Source organism: Dasypus novemcinctus, chromosome 21 (genome assembly GCF_030445035.2).
Source record: "Dasypus novemcinctus isolate mDasNov1 chromosome 21, mDasNov1.1.hap2, whole genome shotgun sequence".
Taxonomy (NCBI): Eukaryota; Metazoa; Chordata; class Mammalia; order Cingulata; family Dasypodidae; genus Dasypus; species Dasypus novemcinctus.
This window is the reverse complement of record NC_080693.1, coordinates 43,518,037-43,539,189: the sequence shown is the minus strand read 5'-3', so window position 1 is coordinate 43,539,189 and position 21,153 is coordinate 43,518,037. Positions and strand designations below refer to the sequence as shown.

The 21,153-nt window shown below is 41.4% G+C and overlaps 1 protein-coding gene and 1 long non-coding RNA gene across 2 annotated transcripts in view; one reads left to right on the top strand and one right to left on the bottom strand.

Annotated features, from left to right (window-relative positions):
• Positions 1-7,351: 7,351 nt before the first annotated feature.
• LOC131275021 (uncharacterized) lies at positions 7,352-12,659 on the bottom strand. Its single transcript, XR_009182407.1, has 2 exons — positions 12,527-12,659; positions 7,352-7,769 (listed from the first exon to the last, which is right to left on the bottom strand). It is a non-coding gene; the product is annotated as an uncharacterized lncRNA (long non-coding RNA).
• Positions 12,660-12,854: 195 nt separating this feature from the next.
• The window catches only part of USP32 (ubiquitin specific peptidase 32), a 274,526-nt gene continuing 266,227 nt past the window's right edge, over positions 12,855-21,153 (top strand). The window contains exon 1 of the mRNA XM_004462051.2: positions 12,855-13,132. Coding sequence (XP_004462108.2) covers positions 13,075-13,132 — 58 coding nt within the window. The 5' untranslated portion in view covers positions 12,855-13,074. The remainder of the gene's footprint in view (positions 13,133-21,153) is intronic.

The following is a 21,153-nucleotide window of genomic DNA, read 5'->3' as shown; positions in this document are numbered from 1 at the left end:
ACCACATGGGAGGTCCGCGGTTCAAACCGAGGACCTCCTGACCCGTGTGGAGCTGGCCCATGCTCAGTATTGATGCACGCAAGGAGTGCCGTGCCACGCAGGGGTGTTCCCCATGTAGGGGAGCCCCATGCGCAAGGAGTGAGTCCCATAAGGAGAGCTGCCCAGCGCGAAAGAAAGTTCAGCCTGCCCAGGAGTGGCACCTCACACACGGAGAGCTGACGCAGCAAGATGATGCAAGAAAAAGAGACATAGATTCCCAGTGCCACTGACAAGAATAGAAGCGGACAGAGAAGAATACACAGCGAATGGACACAGAGAGCAGACAACTGGTGGGGGGTAGGGGAGAGAAATTAAATAAATAAATAAATAAATAAATAATAAATCTTTTTAAAAAGGATTATCTATTAATACATATGAAAATTTGGGTCTCAACAAGTTCTTCTGAGGGACATCCAGACTGAAGTTCATGGCTAGCTAGAGACCTACTTCAATGCTTATCATACTTCAAAATAATTCATTCTTTTAAAAAAAAGATTTATTTTTATTTATTTCTCTCCCCCTTCCCCCCACCCATTGTCTGCTCTCTGTGTCCATTCACTGTGTGTTCTTCTTTGTCCACTTGCATTCTTGTCAGTGGCACCAGGAATCTGTCTCTTCTTGTTTCGTCATCTTGCTGTGTCAGCTCTCCGGGTGTGTGGCGCCACTCCCAGGCAGGCTGCACTTCTTTCCTGTGGGGCGGCTCTCCTTACAGGGTGCACTCCTTGTACATGGGGCTCCCCAATGCAGATGACACCCCTGCATGGCACAGCACTCCTTGCGTTCATCAGCACTGTACGTGGGCCAGCTCATCACATGGGTCAGGATGCTCTGGGTTTGAGCCCTGGACCTCCCATATGGTAGGTAGATACTCTATCAGTTGAGCCAAATCCGCTTCCCTCTAATTCATTCTTTCAGAAAAAATATTAAACATGTGCTGATTGTCCCCCAGAACCTCCTGTCAAGTATTGCCCACTAATAGCTGAGGGAGATCATAGCAAAACAAACTGGCAAAACGATATTAAGCACTTAAAATCTACCTGAAAACAAAAACAAAAACAAAAACAAAAACGACAACAAAAAAATCTACCTGAAAGCATCCCTTAGATGCCTATACTTTATTTATATTTATTTAGTTAGTTTTTTAGGAGGTACAGGGGATTGAACCTGGGACCTCGTCCATGGGAAGCTGGCACTCAACCACTGAGCTACATCACCTTCCCTGAGTTAGTTTTTTCATTTGTTTGCCTGTTTTTTGTTTTTGTTCTTAGGAGGTATTGGGGATCGAAGCAGGGACCTCATATGTAGGAAGAAGGTGCTCAACCACTTGAGCTACACCCATTCCCCAATCCTGAATTTTTTTTTTTAAATTTATTTATTTATTTCTCACCTCTCCTCCTGCCCCCCCCCCCCCCCCCCAGTTATCTGGTCTCTGTGTCTATTTGCTGCATGTTTTCCCTTGTCTGCTTCTGTTGTTGTCAGTGGCATGGGAATCTGTGTTTCTTTTAGTTGCATCATCTTGTTCTGTCACTTCTCCGTGTGTGCGGTGCCATTCTTGGGCAGGCTGCACTTTCTTTTGCGCTGGGCGGCTGTCCTTACAGGGCGCACTCCTTGCGCGTGGGGCTCCCCTATGCGGGGGACACCCCTGCGTGGCATGGCACTCCTTGCGCGCATCAGCACTGCGCATGGGCCAGCTCCACATCAGTCAAGGAGGCCCCGGGGTTTGAACTGCAGACCTACCGCCCTAACCACTGGGCCAAGTTTGCTGCCCCGAGTCCCGCTGCTCCCAGTCCTGAACTTTTAATGTTGGAAGCTCCAATTACCTTGGGAGTGGATCACTCCCTTGGAGATCTCATCTAGTCTCATGCCTTTAAATACCACTAATCTCTAGTATTACCCTCAATTTATATCTCTAAACTGGACCTTTTCTAATTTCATGCATAAAAGTATGATTCTCTATTCAGCATCTCCACTTGGAGGTCTACTAGGCATCTCAAACATAGGTCCAAAGCCATGCTACTGACTTTGCCCCCAAAACTTGTTCTTCCTATTGTCTTTCTCAACGAAGTGAATAGCAATTCTATCCTTTTGTTATTCAGGTCTCTAACTTTGTAGCCATCCTTGAATATTCTCTTATACCTCCCAATCCAATCTATCAACAAGTCCTGTTGGTTCCTCCTTCAAAATATTATCTGGATCCAACTTCTCAATCCTTAACTTCCAATGCCTTGGTTACTCAAATAGCCTCCAAACTGGTCTGCCTGTTTGCCCTTTTGTCTCCCCTCACCCCAGCCTATTTTCAATATAGCAGTTAAAGAGATCCTTTAAAAACAACAGACCTCTTCTCCACTGAAAAACTTGCAACAGCTCATTATTTCCCAAAGACAAAGAGCTAAAGTCTTTAGCAAGGATTTGCCCCCACCCACTTCCCTCATTCTGCTGTAGTCACCATTGCCCCCTTGCTGGTCCTTACATTTGCCAGGCATACACTTGCCTCTGCCTAGGACACTCTTCCTTTGGAGATCCACAAGTCTTGATCCATTAATTCTTTCAGATTTTGGCTCAAATATCTCTTTGCTGCTCTCTCACCATTCTATTTTATTTGTTTTGTGTTTTTTTTTTTAATTTTCTTTTTGACCATTCTATTTTAAATTGTGACTTTCATCCCAACCCTTCCTGTCTCTCTCCCCTGCAAATTTTCTCTCTCTCTCTTTTTTTTTTTTGGTGTCTAAAACAATGCCTAGCATGTAGTAGGCACTTCAGATTTGTTGAAGGGGTAAATGAATAGCTGATTCCTTCCTTATTCTTCAAGACTCACATCCCCTAGGTCTCTCTACCCCCTCCATTTGGACCAATACCTTTCCCTATTTGTTTTTATAACATCCTATGTTTATCTCTATCATAGTACTTCCCAGAGGCTTTTTCATATTCATCTTTGTATCCCTAGTTTTTAGCACAGAACCTTGCACACAGAAAGGGATTAATAAATGTTAAAATGAACTATTTCCAACATTTATAGCAAAAGCTGCGGCAGTGGAAAAATGCTAAATAAATTGTCAACTTCCTTTTTTTAAATGTGAATTAAAAAAACAAAACAAAACCATATTTGATTCTCTTCCACCTTCCCCAGTGCTAGTGATTGAACATAGTTGCCAAAACATTTCAACCAACTACTATTTTATAGTTTTCAAATACTTCTGGAGGAAAATATTGGGATTTTCAAAGAAGTTAAATGTTGGATCAGTAACACCAGGCTAAATGTTTTACCTAACTGTAGAACCACAATTTACATGCTATATATCTTGTTTCACTTCCTAATTCCTTTTAAGGTTTTAATGATTTACCCCATCCTCACTCCCAGTGTAAACAGTGAGAGATAGCAAATTATATCCAAATTACTAGCAATTAAATATCCATATGTAGGCAAGAACATCTCTGTCTCCTCAAGTAACAGAATTATAGTTAGTGATCTAAAGGAGGCCTGGAGTCAAGAAAGGGAGGATAATTAGAAAAATAGCAGACTGGTAGTTCAGTAAAAGGTGGGAACCAGAATAGAGGCATTCTACTAAAAGCCGAGTGAGTGAAACTCAGCCTGAAGTAAAAATAAAAACAGATTTGAACTGGCAAGAGAATGTACATTTCAAGAGAGGATATAATGATGGAAAAATTTACTAGAGGAAGAAATCAACATCAAAGGCACATAACTAGTTAGAGGCTGAGTTGGCATTTCTCAAATACCTAGGAAAGGATATTCAAATGAGAAACTGGTCTTTAAATGACTTAACAAGGCTATTCAGAACCAAGAGACCTAGAGCTATTCAGAATCTAGTGACATATTCTGTTCAAACCTGTATTGTTATTCTATATTCATTGTTTTAATTTCTGATTAGCATTCAATTAATGTACTTATTTTCAAAATCGTAGTTTGTGTTACATTGGAAAAGACTGGCTTAAGAACCACATTAGGCAGGAACAGTTGCTGGACATTGCATGTCCTGCCATGGCCCACTGGGTGGACTGGGGGAGAGTGTAAACTACAAGGTAAACCACTATCCATGTGGTGCAGCAGTGGTCCAAAATGTATTCACCAAATGCAATGAATGTGGGAAGCGGACTTGGCCCAATGGATAGGCCGTCCACCTACCACATGGGAGGTCCGCGGTTCAAACCCTGGGCCTCCTTGACCCTTGCTGATGTGCGCAAGGAGTGCCCTGCCATGCAGGGGTGTCCCCTGCATAGGGAGCCCCAAGTGCAAGGAGTGCACCCTGTAAGGAGAGCCACCCAGTGTGAAAGAAAGTGCAGCCTGCCCAAGAATGGCACCACCCACACGGAGAGCTGACACAACAAGATGATGCAACAAAAAGAAACACAGATTCCCGGTGCTGCTGATAAGGATAGAAGTGGTCACAGAAGAACACACAGTGAATGGACACAGAGAGCAGACAACTGGAGGGGGGGAAGGGAGAGAAATAAATTACAAAAATAAATCTAAAACAAAAAACAAAAAAAAGCAAATTCAATGAATGTGCCATGATGATGAAAGAGGTTGTTGATGTGGGGGGAGGGGGGAGAAGGGTGGGGGTTATATGGGGACCTCATATTTTTTTAATGTAACATTAAAAAAAATAAAGACAAAAAAAAAAAACCACATTAGAAGGAATAAGATTAAAGGATGGCTAAAAGGTAACTATTTGCTTTTTCAGTAGCTAGTAAGGGGGGGGGGGGGGAGAGAGAGAAAGAGCGGCCGCCACTGGTACTATTGTCCCTAAATTTTGTAAACTATTAATTTGAAAGAGACACAAATACAACTTTGTTGCAGTTCAGGTAGAGAAGGGCAATATGTACAAGTATCTATGTGAGTTCCTGTTTTTAATTTTTGAGGGTATATAGGTATGAGTGGAATTGCCAGGTCATATGGTAATAATTCTGTTTAACTTTTTGAGGAACCACCAAAATGTTTTCCACAGCAGTGGCACCATTTGAGAAGAGCAATGTGGGACTATTATAAAGAATAAATATTTACTCTCAGGTTTAGTGAGAAATGTGCATTGTTTTCCAAGCATGGATTGTGCTAAACCAGAAAAAGAGGACCTCCGAAATTGATTTAAATTAAAGGCCATTACTCTGAATGTTTCCCTCCTTTTTCCATTCTCAGTTTTAGCTTAGGTATATTTTGAGTCTGAAGCTCTTAGGAGTCCTGTTTAAATTTTATTTGCCAATTTTAGGTGCCATTTTAAGAATGATACACAGAAATGAGAAACATCTTTGTAGATTAGAGAATAACATGTCTTTAGTCATTCTTTCAATATTTTGTCCAGGTTTAATACGAAAATGAACTTCATGTCTAGAAAATCAGGGATACAATTCTTTGTTGATAGGTAAAGAGTAATGAGTAATGTAAAAAATTAGCTTAAATTGGTATTGTTAGCATGGGTGAAGGGAAAGTGGTTTTCTTGTATACTTTTTTTTTTAAAGAAGCTTTAGAACGTTTCAATGTAAATATTACATAGAAAATATACAGGATCCCCATATACCCCATCCCCTCTCCCTCCCACACTTTCCCCTATCAACAACGAAATAATGGCTTTCATTAGTTTGGTACATTAGTTAGTTGATGAACACATACTGAAAAATTGCTACTAACCATGGTCTATAGTGTACATAATGGTTTACACTTTGCATCACACAATTTTATATTTTTGTCAAAAATATAATGGCCTGTATCTGTCATTGCAATATCATTCAGAACAATTCCAATGTCTCAGAAATGCCCCATGTTATACCTATTCTTCCCTTCCCTCCCCTCAGAACCTCTGGTGACCACTGTCTTTTATAGCAATGTTATAAATTCTTCCAATACTAGATTAATAAATCTACTTCAGTCCATAGCTGCATTTCCCCCTTACGTTTGTTTATTCCTTAATCTTGAGGATTTTGGGATGGTGATACCCACTCTGTTTCCAATTGAGAGAGGACTTAGATCCCATGGGGCAGATGGATATTTTGTTTTCTGGGATGGGTGTTGGCTTCAACTCTACTGAGATTCAGGGCTCAACCAGATTATAAACAGCCCAAAGATTTAAGTCTCTGGGACAAATATTTAATGGATATAATGCTAATTATAGGTTCAGATAAAAAGAACCATGTGTAAGAAAATTATAAATGAGTCTAACTGATACATTAGGGAGCTAAGTTATCATATATTCCAAAGTAAGGCCGAGTTCCTGGGTTTGTCTGCCCTGCCTATAGTGTCTAGATGTTTCTAGAGCCCTCAGGAGCACCCCTGCTTGAGGCACTGTTTACTGTGGCAGTCAATGAGATCCTCCTGAGACAAGCATAAGCATAACCTCTGGAAGGACCTCCTGACTCACTTTGAAATCTTAGCCATAAAAACTCATTTGTATTTAATATTTCCCCCTTCTAGTCAAGGTCTTTTTTCAAATGCATTGCTAGCTGGCTCTTGGTAATAACCCCTCAGAGCCAGGGAGGCCCACCCCGAGGAGTCATGTACCATGCCAGGGTGGGGAAGACAGTGAGTTTATATGCTGAGTTTGGCTCACAGAGGACACATTTAAGCAACAAGGAGGCTTTCAGGAGGTAACTCTTAGGCAATATATATTACTAGGCCAAGTTTCAATTTCACAAGAACAAGGTTTATGGGTATAAGCATCAATATCCAGGACTTGGTATGTTGGTCTGTCCTCCTTTGCAAGACACTGCCCATCTACTCTGGAGATTCTTGCCACTTATTAGAAAACGTAGCAGGACTCCCCAGGATGGGAATTCAATATTCCATTGGTTATTGTCTGGGTTTCTACCCACCAAGACAACACCCCATGACCACAGAACACATTAATATTCCACAGAAAAATGCTCCAGGTGAACACCATCCCACACACCCCCCCACCACTGATACCCCACACCAGTGATCCTCCCCTGCCACAGCTGCAACCTTTCTGCAATGCAAAACCTACCTGAAAATGAAGCCAAAAAAAATTTTTTTTGCATTGTGCCTTTCATCATTGTAAGACCTGTTATCTTTTATGTATTTTGATAATTTCTTTTGTATGCTCCCCCAGTGTATTATTTCTTTCCCTCTATTTTCAAAGAAGCTTTAGGTACAGAAAAGTCACAGAAAATATTGGAGATTTCCTTATATCCCACTCCCTCCCCCTCTCATATTTTCCTCTATTAATAACATCTTACTTGAGGATGGTACATTCGTTACAATTGATGAACAAATATTGGAGCATTGCTACTAACCATGATGTATTAGTCAGCCAAAGGGGTGCTGATGCAAAGTACCAGAAATCGGTTATCTTTTCATAAAGGGTATTTATTTGGGGTAGAAGCTTACAGTCACAAGGCCACAAAGTGTAAGTTACTTCCCTCACCAAAGTCTGCTGCCACGTGTTACAGCAAGATGGCTGCCAGTCTCTGCGAGGGTTCAAGCTTCCTCTTCAGGCTCTGTGGTCCCAGCTTTTTGCAATATCAGCTGTAGACTGCTATAAGGCTCATCATTCTCCCCAGGGCTCATTTCTTCCTGGGCTCAGCTGTTCAGGTCTCTCCACAAGGTCAGTTGTAGACAATCAGGCTCGCTCTCTTCCTGAGGCCTCTGCTGTGTCTATGAAGTCATCTCTATTCCTCTGTGTTCTTCTTCTCTTGTGTGTTCGCTTCCTGGGGTTCCACCATCAAAACTTGAACTCTTTCCTCTGCCATGTCATTTTCTCCTACTGAGTTGGCCAAATTAAAGCCTTAATCATAATTTAATCAAGTAAAAGTGAAACCTCTGAATCTAATACAATCTAATATGCCCAGAGGAACAGACCAGTTTACAAACATAATCCAATATCTATTTTTGGAATTCATAAACAATACCAAATGGCTACACATGGTCAATGGTTTACATTTTGCACTGTACACTTTTATAGGTTTTGACAAAATGTATGATGGCCCATATCCATCATTGCAAAATCATGCAGAACAATCCCAATGCTCTAAAAATGCCCTATGTTCCACCTATTTTCCCTCTCCCTCCCCTCAGAACCTACAGTAACCATCAAGTTTCAATTTTTGAAGAATAAGTTTCATAGCTACATCCATTAATATTGAGGGCTTGACACACTAGTCTGTTTTCTTTTAGTAGGCACTGCCTATGTACTCTGAGAGATTCTTGCCCCTGTATTTGAGAATGCAGCAGGACTCCCCAGGATGGGAATTTAATATTTTCTTGTTTATTGTGTGGGTCTCCACCCACTGAAATAACACCCTATGACGAGATGAACACATTCATATTCCATAAGGAAGCATACCCCAGGTGTACCCTTTCCCACATATACCCCCCCAATGCCCTGCATCAGTGACCCTCCCCTGCCATATTTGTCAAAAGAACATTCCCATCACTATATTAGCTGTAATAGTTTCAACCACAGACCTACAAATCCCCAGAGTTCACTTGTTTCTTCCTCCAGCCCTCCCCCCAATTCCATGGATAGTCCAACCTGAATCCCTCTCCTCCGCTAACCGTCACATCTCTGCATCACCATCACCCCCATCTACTTCCAAACCCTTATCATAGGCTTTTGCCCATATTGAGCATTGGCTAACCACACTCTACTCCATTTCTGTCTCCTGATAACCTGTCCTCCAGACTCTGGCTCTGCGAGTCTGCTTAATATGCTTAGGTCACATCAGTGAGGTCATGCAATATTTGTCCTTTCTCGTATACTCGTAATTAGAATGTAAATTGGTTGCACGTTTCAGGCAGGCAGCTTGGCAACATCTCTTAAAATTTAAAAATTTTAAATTTTTACTTAGACTCTGCAATTCCACTTCCAGAAATTCCATCTTCAAATACATACGTATTTAAACAAGGATATACGTACTAGGATGTTTACTCCAATAGTAGTTTTAATACTGATAATCTTGAAAAATCTGTAAGTTTCATCCATAAGTGTTTACAATATGCAGCTGTTAAAAAGGTAGGGACGTGGATGTGGCTCAAGTGATAGGGCTTCCACCACCATATGGGAGGATCTGGATTTGATCCCTGGGGCCTCCTGGTGAAAAAGAAGAAGAGAAAGTGTGCCCGTGTGGCGAGCCAGTGCCTGCATGGCGAGCTGAGTGCCCACGTGGTGAGCCAGTACCTGCGCAAGTGAATCACACAGCAAGATGATGATGCAACAAACCAGAGATGAAGGGGAGAGTCAAAGTGAAGTGCAATAGAAACCAGGAACTGAGGTGGTGCAGGAAAGGGAATCTTCTCCACACCAGAGGTCCCCAGGATCAAATCCCAGTGAATTCTCAAGGAGAAAAAGTGAAAAAGACAAAAAGAAATAGATCACATAGCGAATGGACACAGGCAGCAAGAACAGCCGGGTGGGGATGGGGGAGGAAGAGGAGCGAGAAATAAAAAGAAAAAAAGTAGATTTATATGCTGCTATGAAAAGCAGTGCTGAGATATATTGTTGGGTGAAATAAATTGCTGATGTGTTATGTAGACCATGAAAAATGAGTGTAAAAGGAAAGAGTACATGTATATTTTGTATGCATGGAAAATGTAGTGAGTGTAATCACAAAATATACCCTAAATATACACTGAACCAATGGTTACCTCTGGGGAGTGAGATTGAGTGAAGCAGGAAGTGTGGTCTTTTTTTTTTTTAAGATTTATTTATGTCTCCCCACCTGCTTGTTGTTTGCACTTGCTGTGTCTGTTCATTGGGTCCTTGTCTTCCTTTTAGGAGGCACGAGGAACCAAACCCGGGATCTCACATGTGAGAGGGAGGTGCCTAATTGCTTGAGCCACCTCCATTCTGTGCTTATCTCTCTCAAGTTATCCTCCTTGTGTATCCTGTTGTGTCAGTTCACTGTGCCAGCCCACTGTCTTGCTTGTTTTCTTTAGGCATTGGGAACCAAACTTGGGACTTCCCATGTGGTAGGTGGGAGCTTAATCACTTGAGCTACATCTGCTTTCCAAGAAAGTGTGGTTTTTCACATACACTTTTGCATTGCTTGAAATTTTTTTTTTACAATGAGTATGTATTGATTTCATTAAAAACAACCACAAAGAAATAGCTTAAAGTGCTTTAGTGTAAATAAAAATATATCTTCATATAGCATCACTATAAAGAACCAAGATAAGTCCACAAGCCATACTGGAAAATCAATTATTTTACTGTATAGTCATACCTCATATACTCCTGGCCTCACTTTGTGGCAATCAAGTCAGGTGCTGTTCCACCCATTTACTGTATTGACTTCCCTGTCTCTAGTTTATCTAATCTTTGGCATGTACTGAAATGATGCTGCTCTATTCCTATGCCAAGTCTCTGGAAGTACAAATGGAGGAAAACCCGCATTTAAGTTGTCCAACTGGAAGTAGAAATTACATAGCAATCTCTCATGCTTTATTTTTCAAAGATTTATTTATTTCTCCCCAACCTCAAGCTTTTCGCTTACTTTGTCTGTTCATCTTCCTTTAGGAGGGTCCAGGAGCCAAACCTGGGACATCTGACATGGGAATGAGGTGCCTAATCCCTTGAGCCACCTCTGCTCCCTGCTTGGTTTCTCATTATGTTTATCCTTCCCGTGTCTCTTGTTGCAACAGCTTGCCGTGCCTGCCTGTTGCACCAGCTCACTGTCTTCTTTAGCAGGAACAAGGATCTGAACCAGCCACCTCCCATAGGGTTGGTGGGAGCCCAATTGCCTGAGCCACATCTGCTTACCCTCCCATGCTTTAAATCTTCATATGAGCAACCCTTTCACAGGCATGTAATTATATTTAAAGCAATGATTTCTTTAATACAACCTAATGCTTAGTCAGGTGGCTGGTCAACTCTTCAACATAATTAAACTGAACAAACTAAATGATTAACAGAATTCCCTTCAGGATAACAAGTAGATTGTAGATTTTTGTACATCATCAAACTTAAGTACTGAATTAATTTTTAGTTATAGAGGGATGTTTATACTTTGGCTGCCTGACAGTAATACAAATCAAAAGCAGGTTTTAATTTGTTTAACATTTAAAATTCCTATCAGACATATCTGCTTCACTGCCTTCAATAATATGCTTAATTCAACTCAAAGGAGAAATAGTATTTTTTAGTTTATCTCAACCCACAATTTTTAGCAGTGTTTAATCCATGGTAAACTCTGTGATGAAAATATTTAGTGCCAAAGGGGACAAGGAAATTTTATAAGTCCTTGTGTGTTAGCATTGCTTTATAAATCTTACACTCCAAAGCTTGTATTCTATTCCTTCCCGCATATTTTGTAATAATTTACCACCTCATGAGGTAAATTCCAACTCTAGTCCCATCTTTCAATGAAGGCAAGTACCACAAAGATAATTTGCTTCCAATTACACTAAATCAAGTGAAGTGGATAACAGGTCTATTCTTTGTACATCAAGGCTGCCTTTAACTACTGATTGTTTAGGACAGTAATAATGCCCAAGGTATATTGCAATTGAACTCGAGAGTCTTTTGCACTGACGGCTGACATTTTTGATTCATTTCCCAGTTAACTGCGATAATCTCAGAACTCTGCAGGCTGAGGATGACTGAGTTTTGTCTGGAGACGTCGGCCTACGGCAAACTAATGATTTGGAAATTAAAGGCTCTGATGTACATTCCCAACCCCGTGATTCATGAAACGAATCTGAGGTCTTAAAATTAACTGCCTCACAGTGAACTGGAAAGGGTAGTGCTGTGACTAATGCCAAGATGCTGACCTGGTCTGCCAGGAAAGGTGAGTAGAGAAACACAGAATATTACCTTCTTTCTCTAGCAGGACATATTAGACTGTTAACTTTAGGAACTAAAACCCTTTTGCTGTCCCTTAATTATCTAACTGGGACGTTAAGCCTAATTTAATCCAAAAGGTTATTTTTCAAAATTGTTCCTTTATCAAGAAGCTTTATACTATGACTTTCACGGTGAAAACTAACAAAATAAACCAAAAAGAGCCTAAAAGCAAGGGAGTCTTCTAAATTTTGTTACTCTCCCCATTCCGGTGGGGAGCTACTCTTGGAAACAAGATAAACCCTTGCAGAAAAATTTCCGAAGAATCTGTACAAGAGGCAGGTTCAGAACTGAAGGTGGGCCAAGGGACAGTTAATCTGCAGACAGAAAAGGAAAAACCTACAGGCGAAATGGGGTAGGATATTGGAGGTGGGGGGAGGGCGATGAAGGAACGCAAACGGGAAGATATTCTTTGTTAAAAGGTTCACTTTCTTTAAGGGTCTCCCCTTTAGGAATAACAATTCTTTCGTCATAGGCAGTCCTTGACATTCTCCTTTCCTTCAACAACTCCCTCCCACTCAAAAATTTCCTTAGTGTTGAAAGTTCTCGGTCTCTCCACTCCTTACTCTTACGAACCCCATTCTTCAGACCCCTGGGCCCCTAAGATTCTTCTTCCCTTCCAACACGTATCTCTACCGCGACCCGACCAACCGTCAACGGCTCTTCAATGGCTCGAGACCCACCCTTCGAGCACAAGCACGCCCTGGAAGTGGCCGTTTCCCCATCGCCGGCGCAGGTTCCTGGGCCTCGTGGCTCCGGATTGGTGGAAAGGTGGGGATGATGCGTTACGTTAGCGGTTCGGCCCTCCCTACGCTCCTGCGTGCGGTTAGCGTGGGGCGGGGCGGAGCGTTTGGCCCCTGGCGGCCATTAGCCGGAACAATCCCCGGCCTCGGGTCAGGTGACCCTCGGCGGGGCAGGCAGGCGGGCGGGGGGTGGGGTGGGGGGAGGGAAGAAAGCTGGAGAAGGGAAGGGAGGGGAGGGGAGGAGAGAGGAGAAGGGCGGAGTAGAAGGGAGGGGAAGGGGGCGGGGTGGGAGCGGGTCACGTGATTCGGCATGGAGGCGGTGGCAGCGGCCGGGAGGAGCCGCTGGGGCAGAAGCCGCACTTGTTAGTGTGAAGGGAGGAGGGGGTCGGGGGACGCAGACACAGTCACCCAGGGACGCCAAGGAGAAAGCGGGAGGGGGTTGGGGGCGAGATCAGGCTCCGACCCCCAGCCGAGGGGATGAGGGGAGCATGGGCGCCAAGGAGTCACGGATCGGATTCCTCAGCTACGAGGAGGCGCTGAGGAGAGGTGAGGGGGGAGGGGTCCGGGCGAGCTGCCGGGGAGGCCCGCGACAGGCTGGCTGGAGGGTGGGTAACCGGGGAAGGGGAAGGGGAGGGGGAGGGCGTGGAGGCGCAGGAGGCGGAAGGGAAAGGAGGCCGCAGTGAGAACTATCCTGGGGGAGAGGGTCGGTTGGGAAGCAATGTTTGGGAATTGGTACTTTCTGGAAGGGGGCGAAGCTTTCCCGGAGACAGGGGTATCAGGCACTGGCAGGGCAATACCGTGCTCTCTAGTGGTGTTGTTATCTTACATGTGTCCAGGAAAGTCCTCTTCACCCCCTTATCTTGGGTGGCTTCTGTCCTGCCAGCCCCCTTGTCCTTCACTGCCATTTTCTCATATCACTGCTTCATAAAAACCTCCAACATCATCCTAATCTCGCACCAAACAGCCTTGACTGGAAGGGAGAGGGGTGGAGACAGGCTGCCAAGCTTTTATTTATTTTTTGCTAGTGGGAACCCTTTCGTTTTGGGAAGTCTGCCTATTCTGAGGGCCTTTGCCAGTTATTCTCTTGGGGGGCTGTCACCATTCCTCCTGCCACTCCTCGCCCTTTGAGCGGCTGCCTTTGATAAGAATGATCTGAAATTAAGTTGTATTTGAGGTGAGATGAGACTGGACCGCTGGTGTTGCCACAAGACCTTGTCTAAGGTTTCATCTTCTCAGACGTTGGCCAGAGCCCTTTATTGCATTCGATTCCTAGTCTCCTCCTCACCCCACCCCCTATAAAATGGCATTCGGAAATCCAGCATTCTGATATTGTGTTATAGCTCCCTTTAGAGACTGGCCTTGTTGCCAGTTTTGGCCTGCTGCTTATTGGCTCTGATGTACAGTATGTTGTTAACAGCCCCATCCCCCTACCACTTAACTGTGATGCCGCTGTCCATGATCATTAAAGCACACGCTAACTGGAAGTGTCTATTGCACAGTTTATGGCCTGGATATGACTTAATTTTTCATGACTTGGATTTGAGTGTTTGTGTCTATGTGTGCTTGTATTTCTTTTCGGCATTTAATGGATTTTTCTTGGGAAGAAGTGAAGAACATTAAGCAGATTAGGGGTTAGGCATGATCTGTTAACAGGTTTCTTAGTCAAATCAGCTGTGTTCCAGGTGATGGTTTTAGTATTTAAGGATATAAAATAAAAATTAGATTAGAAGAGAGGAGTCAAAAATGGGAATTTAGTAGTGAGCTCTTGTTCATATCTAGGAACCCGTGGAACAGTATAGTAATTGTTCTTATGGATAGTCTCACTAGAACCATTTTTTCCTTAGTATAAGAAATAGTCCAAAATCTTGATGTGTTTCCAGCCCTAGTAGTCTATTCATTTCCTGGATGCTGTTGGAGTCTGACAGGTCTGGCCTCAATTAAGCAATAGCTTACATGGCATGAAGGAGGACATCAGTCAAAGTGATATACAGCTTCAAGATTCAAAAGTGTTCAGTTTAAGTTTGAGGATGTGAGTATCAGTGATGGAGCTGGCATTAAGGAATTCTAAAATTTCTCTCTAACTTTAGCCTGCTTAATCTCATATAAAACTGTAAGATTGCGCAATTAGATTGTAAATCTAAATGAAGTTTATTGTTGGTGTATTTTTTTGTTGTTTTTGGTGTATTTTAAACTGATCTCTGTTCAGTTATAAAGTATCTGCCTATTAAGTTTTGAAACATGCGTTTGAAGAGATAGGAAAATATTAAAGTCTTATTTGTAACTATTGTTTGGATGAGTTAATATTTTATCAGTTTAGCTGCAGAAGAAAATTAAAGGAAAAGAGAAACAAGTTGATAAAATAGCATTTCTGCATGTGAATCAGAACTGCCCCCCTCCTTAAGTAGGTTACTTTTAAACATGATACTGTTTAGTAAGTGTCAGACTTTCTTACAGAATTTCTTTTAGTAAGACCACAGAGAGTTTATAAAGCTTTTGATAAACTAAAAAATGATGTGAAAACTCATAAGGGAATTTTTTTGGGGGGGGAGCCTTGAATAAATAGACACTCCATCCACTAGTCTCATCAGCTTGCTTATGTTGTATAAGGCGAATTGAGGGAGGTAGTAGTTGTAGGATTAGACAGTCACATTATTCCAATGTGTGTTATGTGAATCATAGAACAAGTAAAAAAATAAATTTGATAAATTGTTGAAATACCTACGCCTTCGATTTTACTTAAAATTAGTGAGCACTAAATAAGGCCTAGCCATACTTAGGCAGTATTAAAAAAAAATGTATTACCACATACATATATGACATGTCAGGCAGTTTATCTTGCAAAGTGAGGCCCTGGAAATGAAGTTTTGTTAATGATAGATAATGCTCGATTAAGTGAAAGGCCAGTCTACTAACTTGTCATTTATATTTCAGAAGCTCCAGAAATGAGGAAGATTGGTTTTACATACTATTTTAGCTATACTGTGTATCAGTCACATAAACATTAAGTTTTCTCAAAAGTATACCTTTAAAATGTTTTTTAGGGAGCTATATTAGTGGTAGCTTTTGTGTGTGTGTGTTTGTGTATGTTTCTGCCTTTCTTAAATATCTTTTTTTTTTTTTTAAAGATTTATTTATTTATTTAACCCCCCCCCCTCGTTGTCTGTTCTCTGTGTCTATTTGCTGCGTCTTGTTTCTTTGTCCGCTTCTGTTGTCGTCAGCGGCACGGGAAGTGTGGGCGGCGCCATTCCTGGGCAGGCTGCTCTTTCTTTTCATGCTGGGCGGCTCTCCTCACGGGCGCACTCCTTGCGCAGGAGCCCCACGCGGGGGACACCCTTGCGTGGCACGGCACTCCTTGCACGCATCAGCACTGCGCATGGGCCAGCTCCACACGGGTCAAGGAGGCCCGGGGTTTGAACCGCGGACCTCCCATGTGGTAGAAGGACGCCCTAACCACTGGGCCAAAGTCCGTTTCCCCTTAAATGTCTTGAGTAGAACACAAATGAGCCTTCCCTTGAACACTTGACTACGTGTATTTTCTAAGAAATACCTGGTGTGTTTCATGGGTACTGAGCAGCTATAGTCTTCATCTCTTTACTTCACCTCTTTTTTACATCTGAGGTTGTGACTTGTGTATTCCTAAAAATGTATTCTAAGTGCCTGGAACATAGTTAGCATTTAAAAAACATGAAATGAAAAATGAATTGCTGTTCAGAGCATTTCAGAATTGGCTGAATTTAAAATCATTCTTAGGGAAGCGGATATGGCTCAAGCGATTAAGCTCCTGCCTCTTACATGGGAGATCCCTATTTGGTTCCCTGTGCCTTCTGAAAGAAACAACAACAACAACAACAAAAAAGCAAACAATGAGCAAAACAAACAAAAGAAAACCAACTCAGGGAAGCCCATGTGGATCAGTGGTTGAACGCCGGCTTTCAATATAAGAGGTCCCGGGTTCAATCTCTGGCCCAGTAATTAAAAAAAAAGAATCATTCTTAGCTTTTAAGTCATGGTAATATAGTGGGTGAATTTCTTCTAATTCCTTTCTTTAAGTAGGATTTGGGATTTAAATTGAACAAAATAGCTGGGTGATGAACTGTATATATCAGAAAGTTAATATTTTGTGGATTAATGTTTTCATATGTTCGTTTGTTCACACTTATTGAGTGTTGGCTTTGAGTTAGGCACTGAGGAAACAAAGATGACTAAACCCTCTCTCTAAATTTTATTTCTCCCCCCCCCCATTTTGTCCGGGTCATTGATCTCCACTGAAGCATATATACTTAAAGAGGTATGCAAGACCATCCATTGGGAGTGTGTGTTGTGAGAGAATGAAATTCAGAACTTCTATGCATAGTTTTACTCTGTGTTCGTTTGACAATGTACATAATAGATTTGAGTTTATATGTAAATAATTTGTAAGTGGTTAATATCTAGTATATTAAGTGCTATGGCATTGCAGAAGAATACTGTAGGAATGCAAAGTGTGTGTGTGTGTGTACATGTGTCTGATGACCTGTAAGGTTTTATGGAAGAGGTGACATTTGAGTTGGATTTTGAAAAATGAGTGGGAGTTAGGCAGAGGGAACAGTATGCACCAAGGCCTGAATGTGTGAAAGTGAAAGATATGTTCTAGAAGGGCTTATCCTGGAGCTGATGTTGCATGTGGATGAGACAGGATAGAGATACTTGATGTTTGGTATTTGGAGAGAGTGGTAGAGATTTGAAGGTAAAAAGGTAGATTGGATCTCACATGTGAAAGATCTTAATGCCAAATTTTAATGTTTGGACTTTGTCAAGTATGGTATGGAAAACCATTCGTTGAAAATTTTTAAGCAGAAAAGTCACATAATCAGATTTTATTTTTAGAAAGATAACTGTCACTGTGAAGATGGAAAGAGAAACTAGAGTCTAGGAGGCTACTGTACAAGTGAAAAGTGAGAAGGCAAAGAGGATAGAGGATGATGTAGGAGATGTGTCTGAGGTAGAATTGACAAAACTTGTTGACCTTTTAGGTGGGTGTAGAAAAGGAAAGGCTGAGGTTGACTCCTGTTTTGATCTTGGGGACTGATAAAGCGCAGATTTTGGAGGGGGGGATGATAGTAAATTTTGTTTTGGATAATTGAAATGCAGCGTTCCTTCTCTTAAGTTTAAAAAGTTTTGATATTAGTTTTTCAATTCCAATCATTATGCCTTTGATTTCCATTCTTAATAGTTGCTGTTACTCGTGTGTGCTTAAATGCCAGGATATAATGTGTAGTTACCTTGAATTCAGAGGAATCCCATGATTTTATAACAACCTTTTGGGGAAACAGATGAAGTCCATCTAAATTCATCTGTAATCTCCTAAATTGTAAAATCTCTGAAGACCATGTTTTATTATTGTTTTATCTCCAGTGCCTAATAATTATGTAATAGCTAATATTTATTTAATTTTTACTCTGTAACAATGTTTTAAGTCCTGTTATATGGATTATTTCTTTTAATCTTCACAGTAGTCTGAGGTGTAGGTACTAATAATATCCAACTTTGTGGAATAGGATACTGAGGCTTAGAGAAGTTAATTAAAAAAGCCAGCTCTATTACTTGCTACCCTTTTTTTCCCCTAATTCCCCAGGACCTCATACATGGGAAGCAGGTGCTCAACCACTGAGCTACATCCATTCCCCAATAATAGTTGGCCTTTTTGTTTGTTTTTAGGAGGTACCAGGGATCGAACCTGGGACCTCATCTGGGAAGCAGGTGCTCAACTTTTGACTTGAACTACATTCCACTTTCTACTTGTCACTTTTTTTTTAAAGATTTATTTATTTCTCTCCCTTCCCCCCCGCCCCCCGCCCGCCCTGGTTGTCTGTTGTCTGTTCTCTGTGTCTATTTGCTGCATCTTCTTCTTTGTCTGCGGCACGGGCGTTTGTGTTTCTTTTTGTTGCGTCATCTTGTTATGTCAGCTCTCCCTGTGTGTGGCACCATTCCTGGGCAGGCTGCCCTTTCTTTGGCGCTGGGCGGTTCTCCTTACGGGGCGCACTCCTTGCGCATGGGGCTCCCCTACACAGAGGACACCCCTGTGTGGCGCGGCACTGCTTGCGCGCATCAGCACTGCGTATGGGCCAGCTCCACACGGGTCAAGGAGGCCCGGGGTTTGAACCACGAATGTCCCATGTGGTAGACGGACGCCCTAACCACTGGGCCAGGTCCGCTTCCATACTTGTCACTTTTCAATGTACCTAGATTTGTGTCTTCAGATGTCAAGGTGTATATGTTTCTTGTACCACAGATAACTCTTGGACACCTTGAATATATAGGAATTCTTGGGTCTATAACAGTTCTTTGGAGAAGGAGATGTCTAAACTAGTCACTCACCTCACGAGTAGTAGAACTGGCTTTTAAATCTAGACTCCATAACTTATACCTGTAATGACATCTCTATATGCTCCTAGCACTGTGTTCATTTCTTAGTATGAACTGAATAACTATGTGAAAGAATTTAATTTCCTAATCACTAATAGGTTGCTGTATCTGCAATTGTTGAAGATTGCAGCACTTTTCATTTTGCTTATCCACCAACTCGAAGATGCACTAAAACCTTGATTCCTCAACCAAGATTTTGTTCACCAAGTTTCATAGTATTAAAACTTCATTACTATTGTACTCCTTATGACATGATATTAGCTACTTTAGCATAATATATAATTCTATAATGAAAACTGAATCTCACTTTCTTGGATGCACTGTTCTCCCTTATTAAAGCACTTATTTGCCTTTGTCTGAATTTGATAAATTCACAGTGAAATCTCCTAGCATTAGTGAGGGATTGCAGGTTCTTGTTAAGCCATTTGCAACATAGCTAACAACTCTTGAATATGTGAAGGGGAAAAAAAAAGTCAGTTTTTGATTAATCTGCTTACATGTAGTCATCTAAGTAGTTACAAAGGTGCTCTTCTTCATACTTTCCAGTTAATAAATTTGGAGAGTTGGTGGCAAAGTGACAAAGAGGAGGTAAATACACTGATGAACCCTGGATTTTGGGGGATGAGCAAAATGAGGTGATATCATTTGATGGTCAGTGATCTTCCCATTTACCAAACTAGACAGCTTTTGTTTGTTTTTTCTTGTTCGTTGCCTCTCTTTGTGCTTGGATAGTAAGCCCTCATGGAGACAACACTCAGGATTGCCTTCCAGAAAGATGTGTAAGTCGTTTAGAGTTGGCAATGTGGTAGCCAACAAAGAGCCAGGAGGAGGAAGAGAAGATTTTTGACCCTTGATTATGTGATAGTTATGTCACAGGTAAAGTAAGGGAGGTGATTATTATTTTTGCTACAACTGAGAAAATAGTCTTTTTTTTTTTCTTTTTTTCTTTTTTAGCACTTAAGTCATTGTTGAAAGTTTGGGTTAGATGCTTTAATGTTTAATAGCTAGAGTGGTGAAGGGATTTATTTAGGAGCTAAAATTTGGTAGTTTGGTAGTGGTACTGAAAAGTCTGGGTTAGGGACTGACAATTCTTTTCATATTTTTTCCTGGAAGCATGGCTTCTCTATGCTTTTGCTTTTGCCTTTTGGGCTTTGTGATATTTGTGTTTAAATTAAGCCAATCCACCTTTTTCTGCATGCTATAGCTTCTCTTGTTCCCCTCACCTAATAAGAAAGGTCTTGGAGATTAGAGATAGCTAGTTAATTATTTACTCAAAAGTCTGATAAAACTAGCTTTTTGGTTATTTGTTTTTATAATTCATAGTCAGAGACCTACCTATTCAAAGATAACCAATAGTTATGACTTTCCCATAACATCTTTATTAAGCATTTAATACTCATTAACAGAAGGCTCTCTTTGTTTTCGGGAAATCCCAAATTTGTTACTGTCTTGTGAAGAAGGTTCAGGAATACTGATATTTCAGAACTTTGCCATCATATGGTTCTTGGAGTCCTTAATACTGGACTACAAAGAAAGCAAAACTGCTAAAATGAGGTTTTAAAGAGGAAGTTCTCCAGCTTCTCTTTTCATTTCTATGAAGAAGTTACATTGTCCCAGCATCTTACCCCTGTGTAAAAAGCCTTTTAAGGTTTGCTATTATTTCTTGTCTTTTAGTAATGACTTTCCCTTGTGAAGGAGTCTGGAGAGAATTCATTATGAAAAGAATCTTCTATCAAAGACTTCCTTTAGTCTTTTCCTGTGATGATAAATGGTACCACTATTCTAAAGTCAAAATTGCTAAAGTCAAAATTCTAGACACATCCTCAATTCCTTCCTTTCTTTCACTGTGTGACCTAATGCCTTATCAACCAGTTTGAATCTGTCACCAAGTTCTATTAGTTGGGTATCCAATCCAGTCTCTTAACTTCTGTTCATCTTCCCTGCCTCCACTCTAGTCCAATCTGCCATCATCTCTTGCCAAGGCACCGTGCAGTGGTTTCCTAGTTTCACATGGCAGCAGTGTAATCTTAACATCCAAATTAGATCTTGTCATTCCTTTCCTTAAAATCCTATATTTACTTTAGATTAAAATAGGTAGTCCTTATCTCTTTCATAGTACTTTACCTCTTGCCTTCTATACAATAGCCATATTAGCTGCCTTT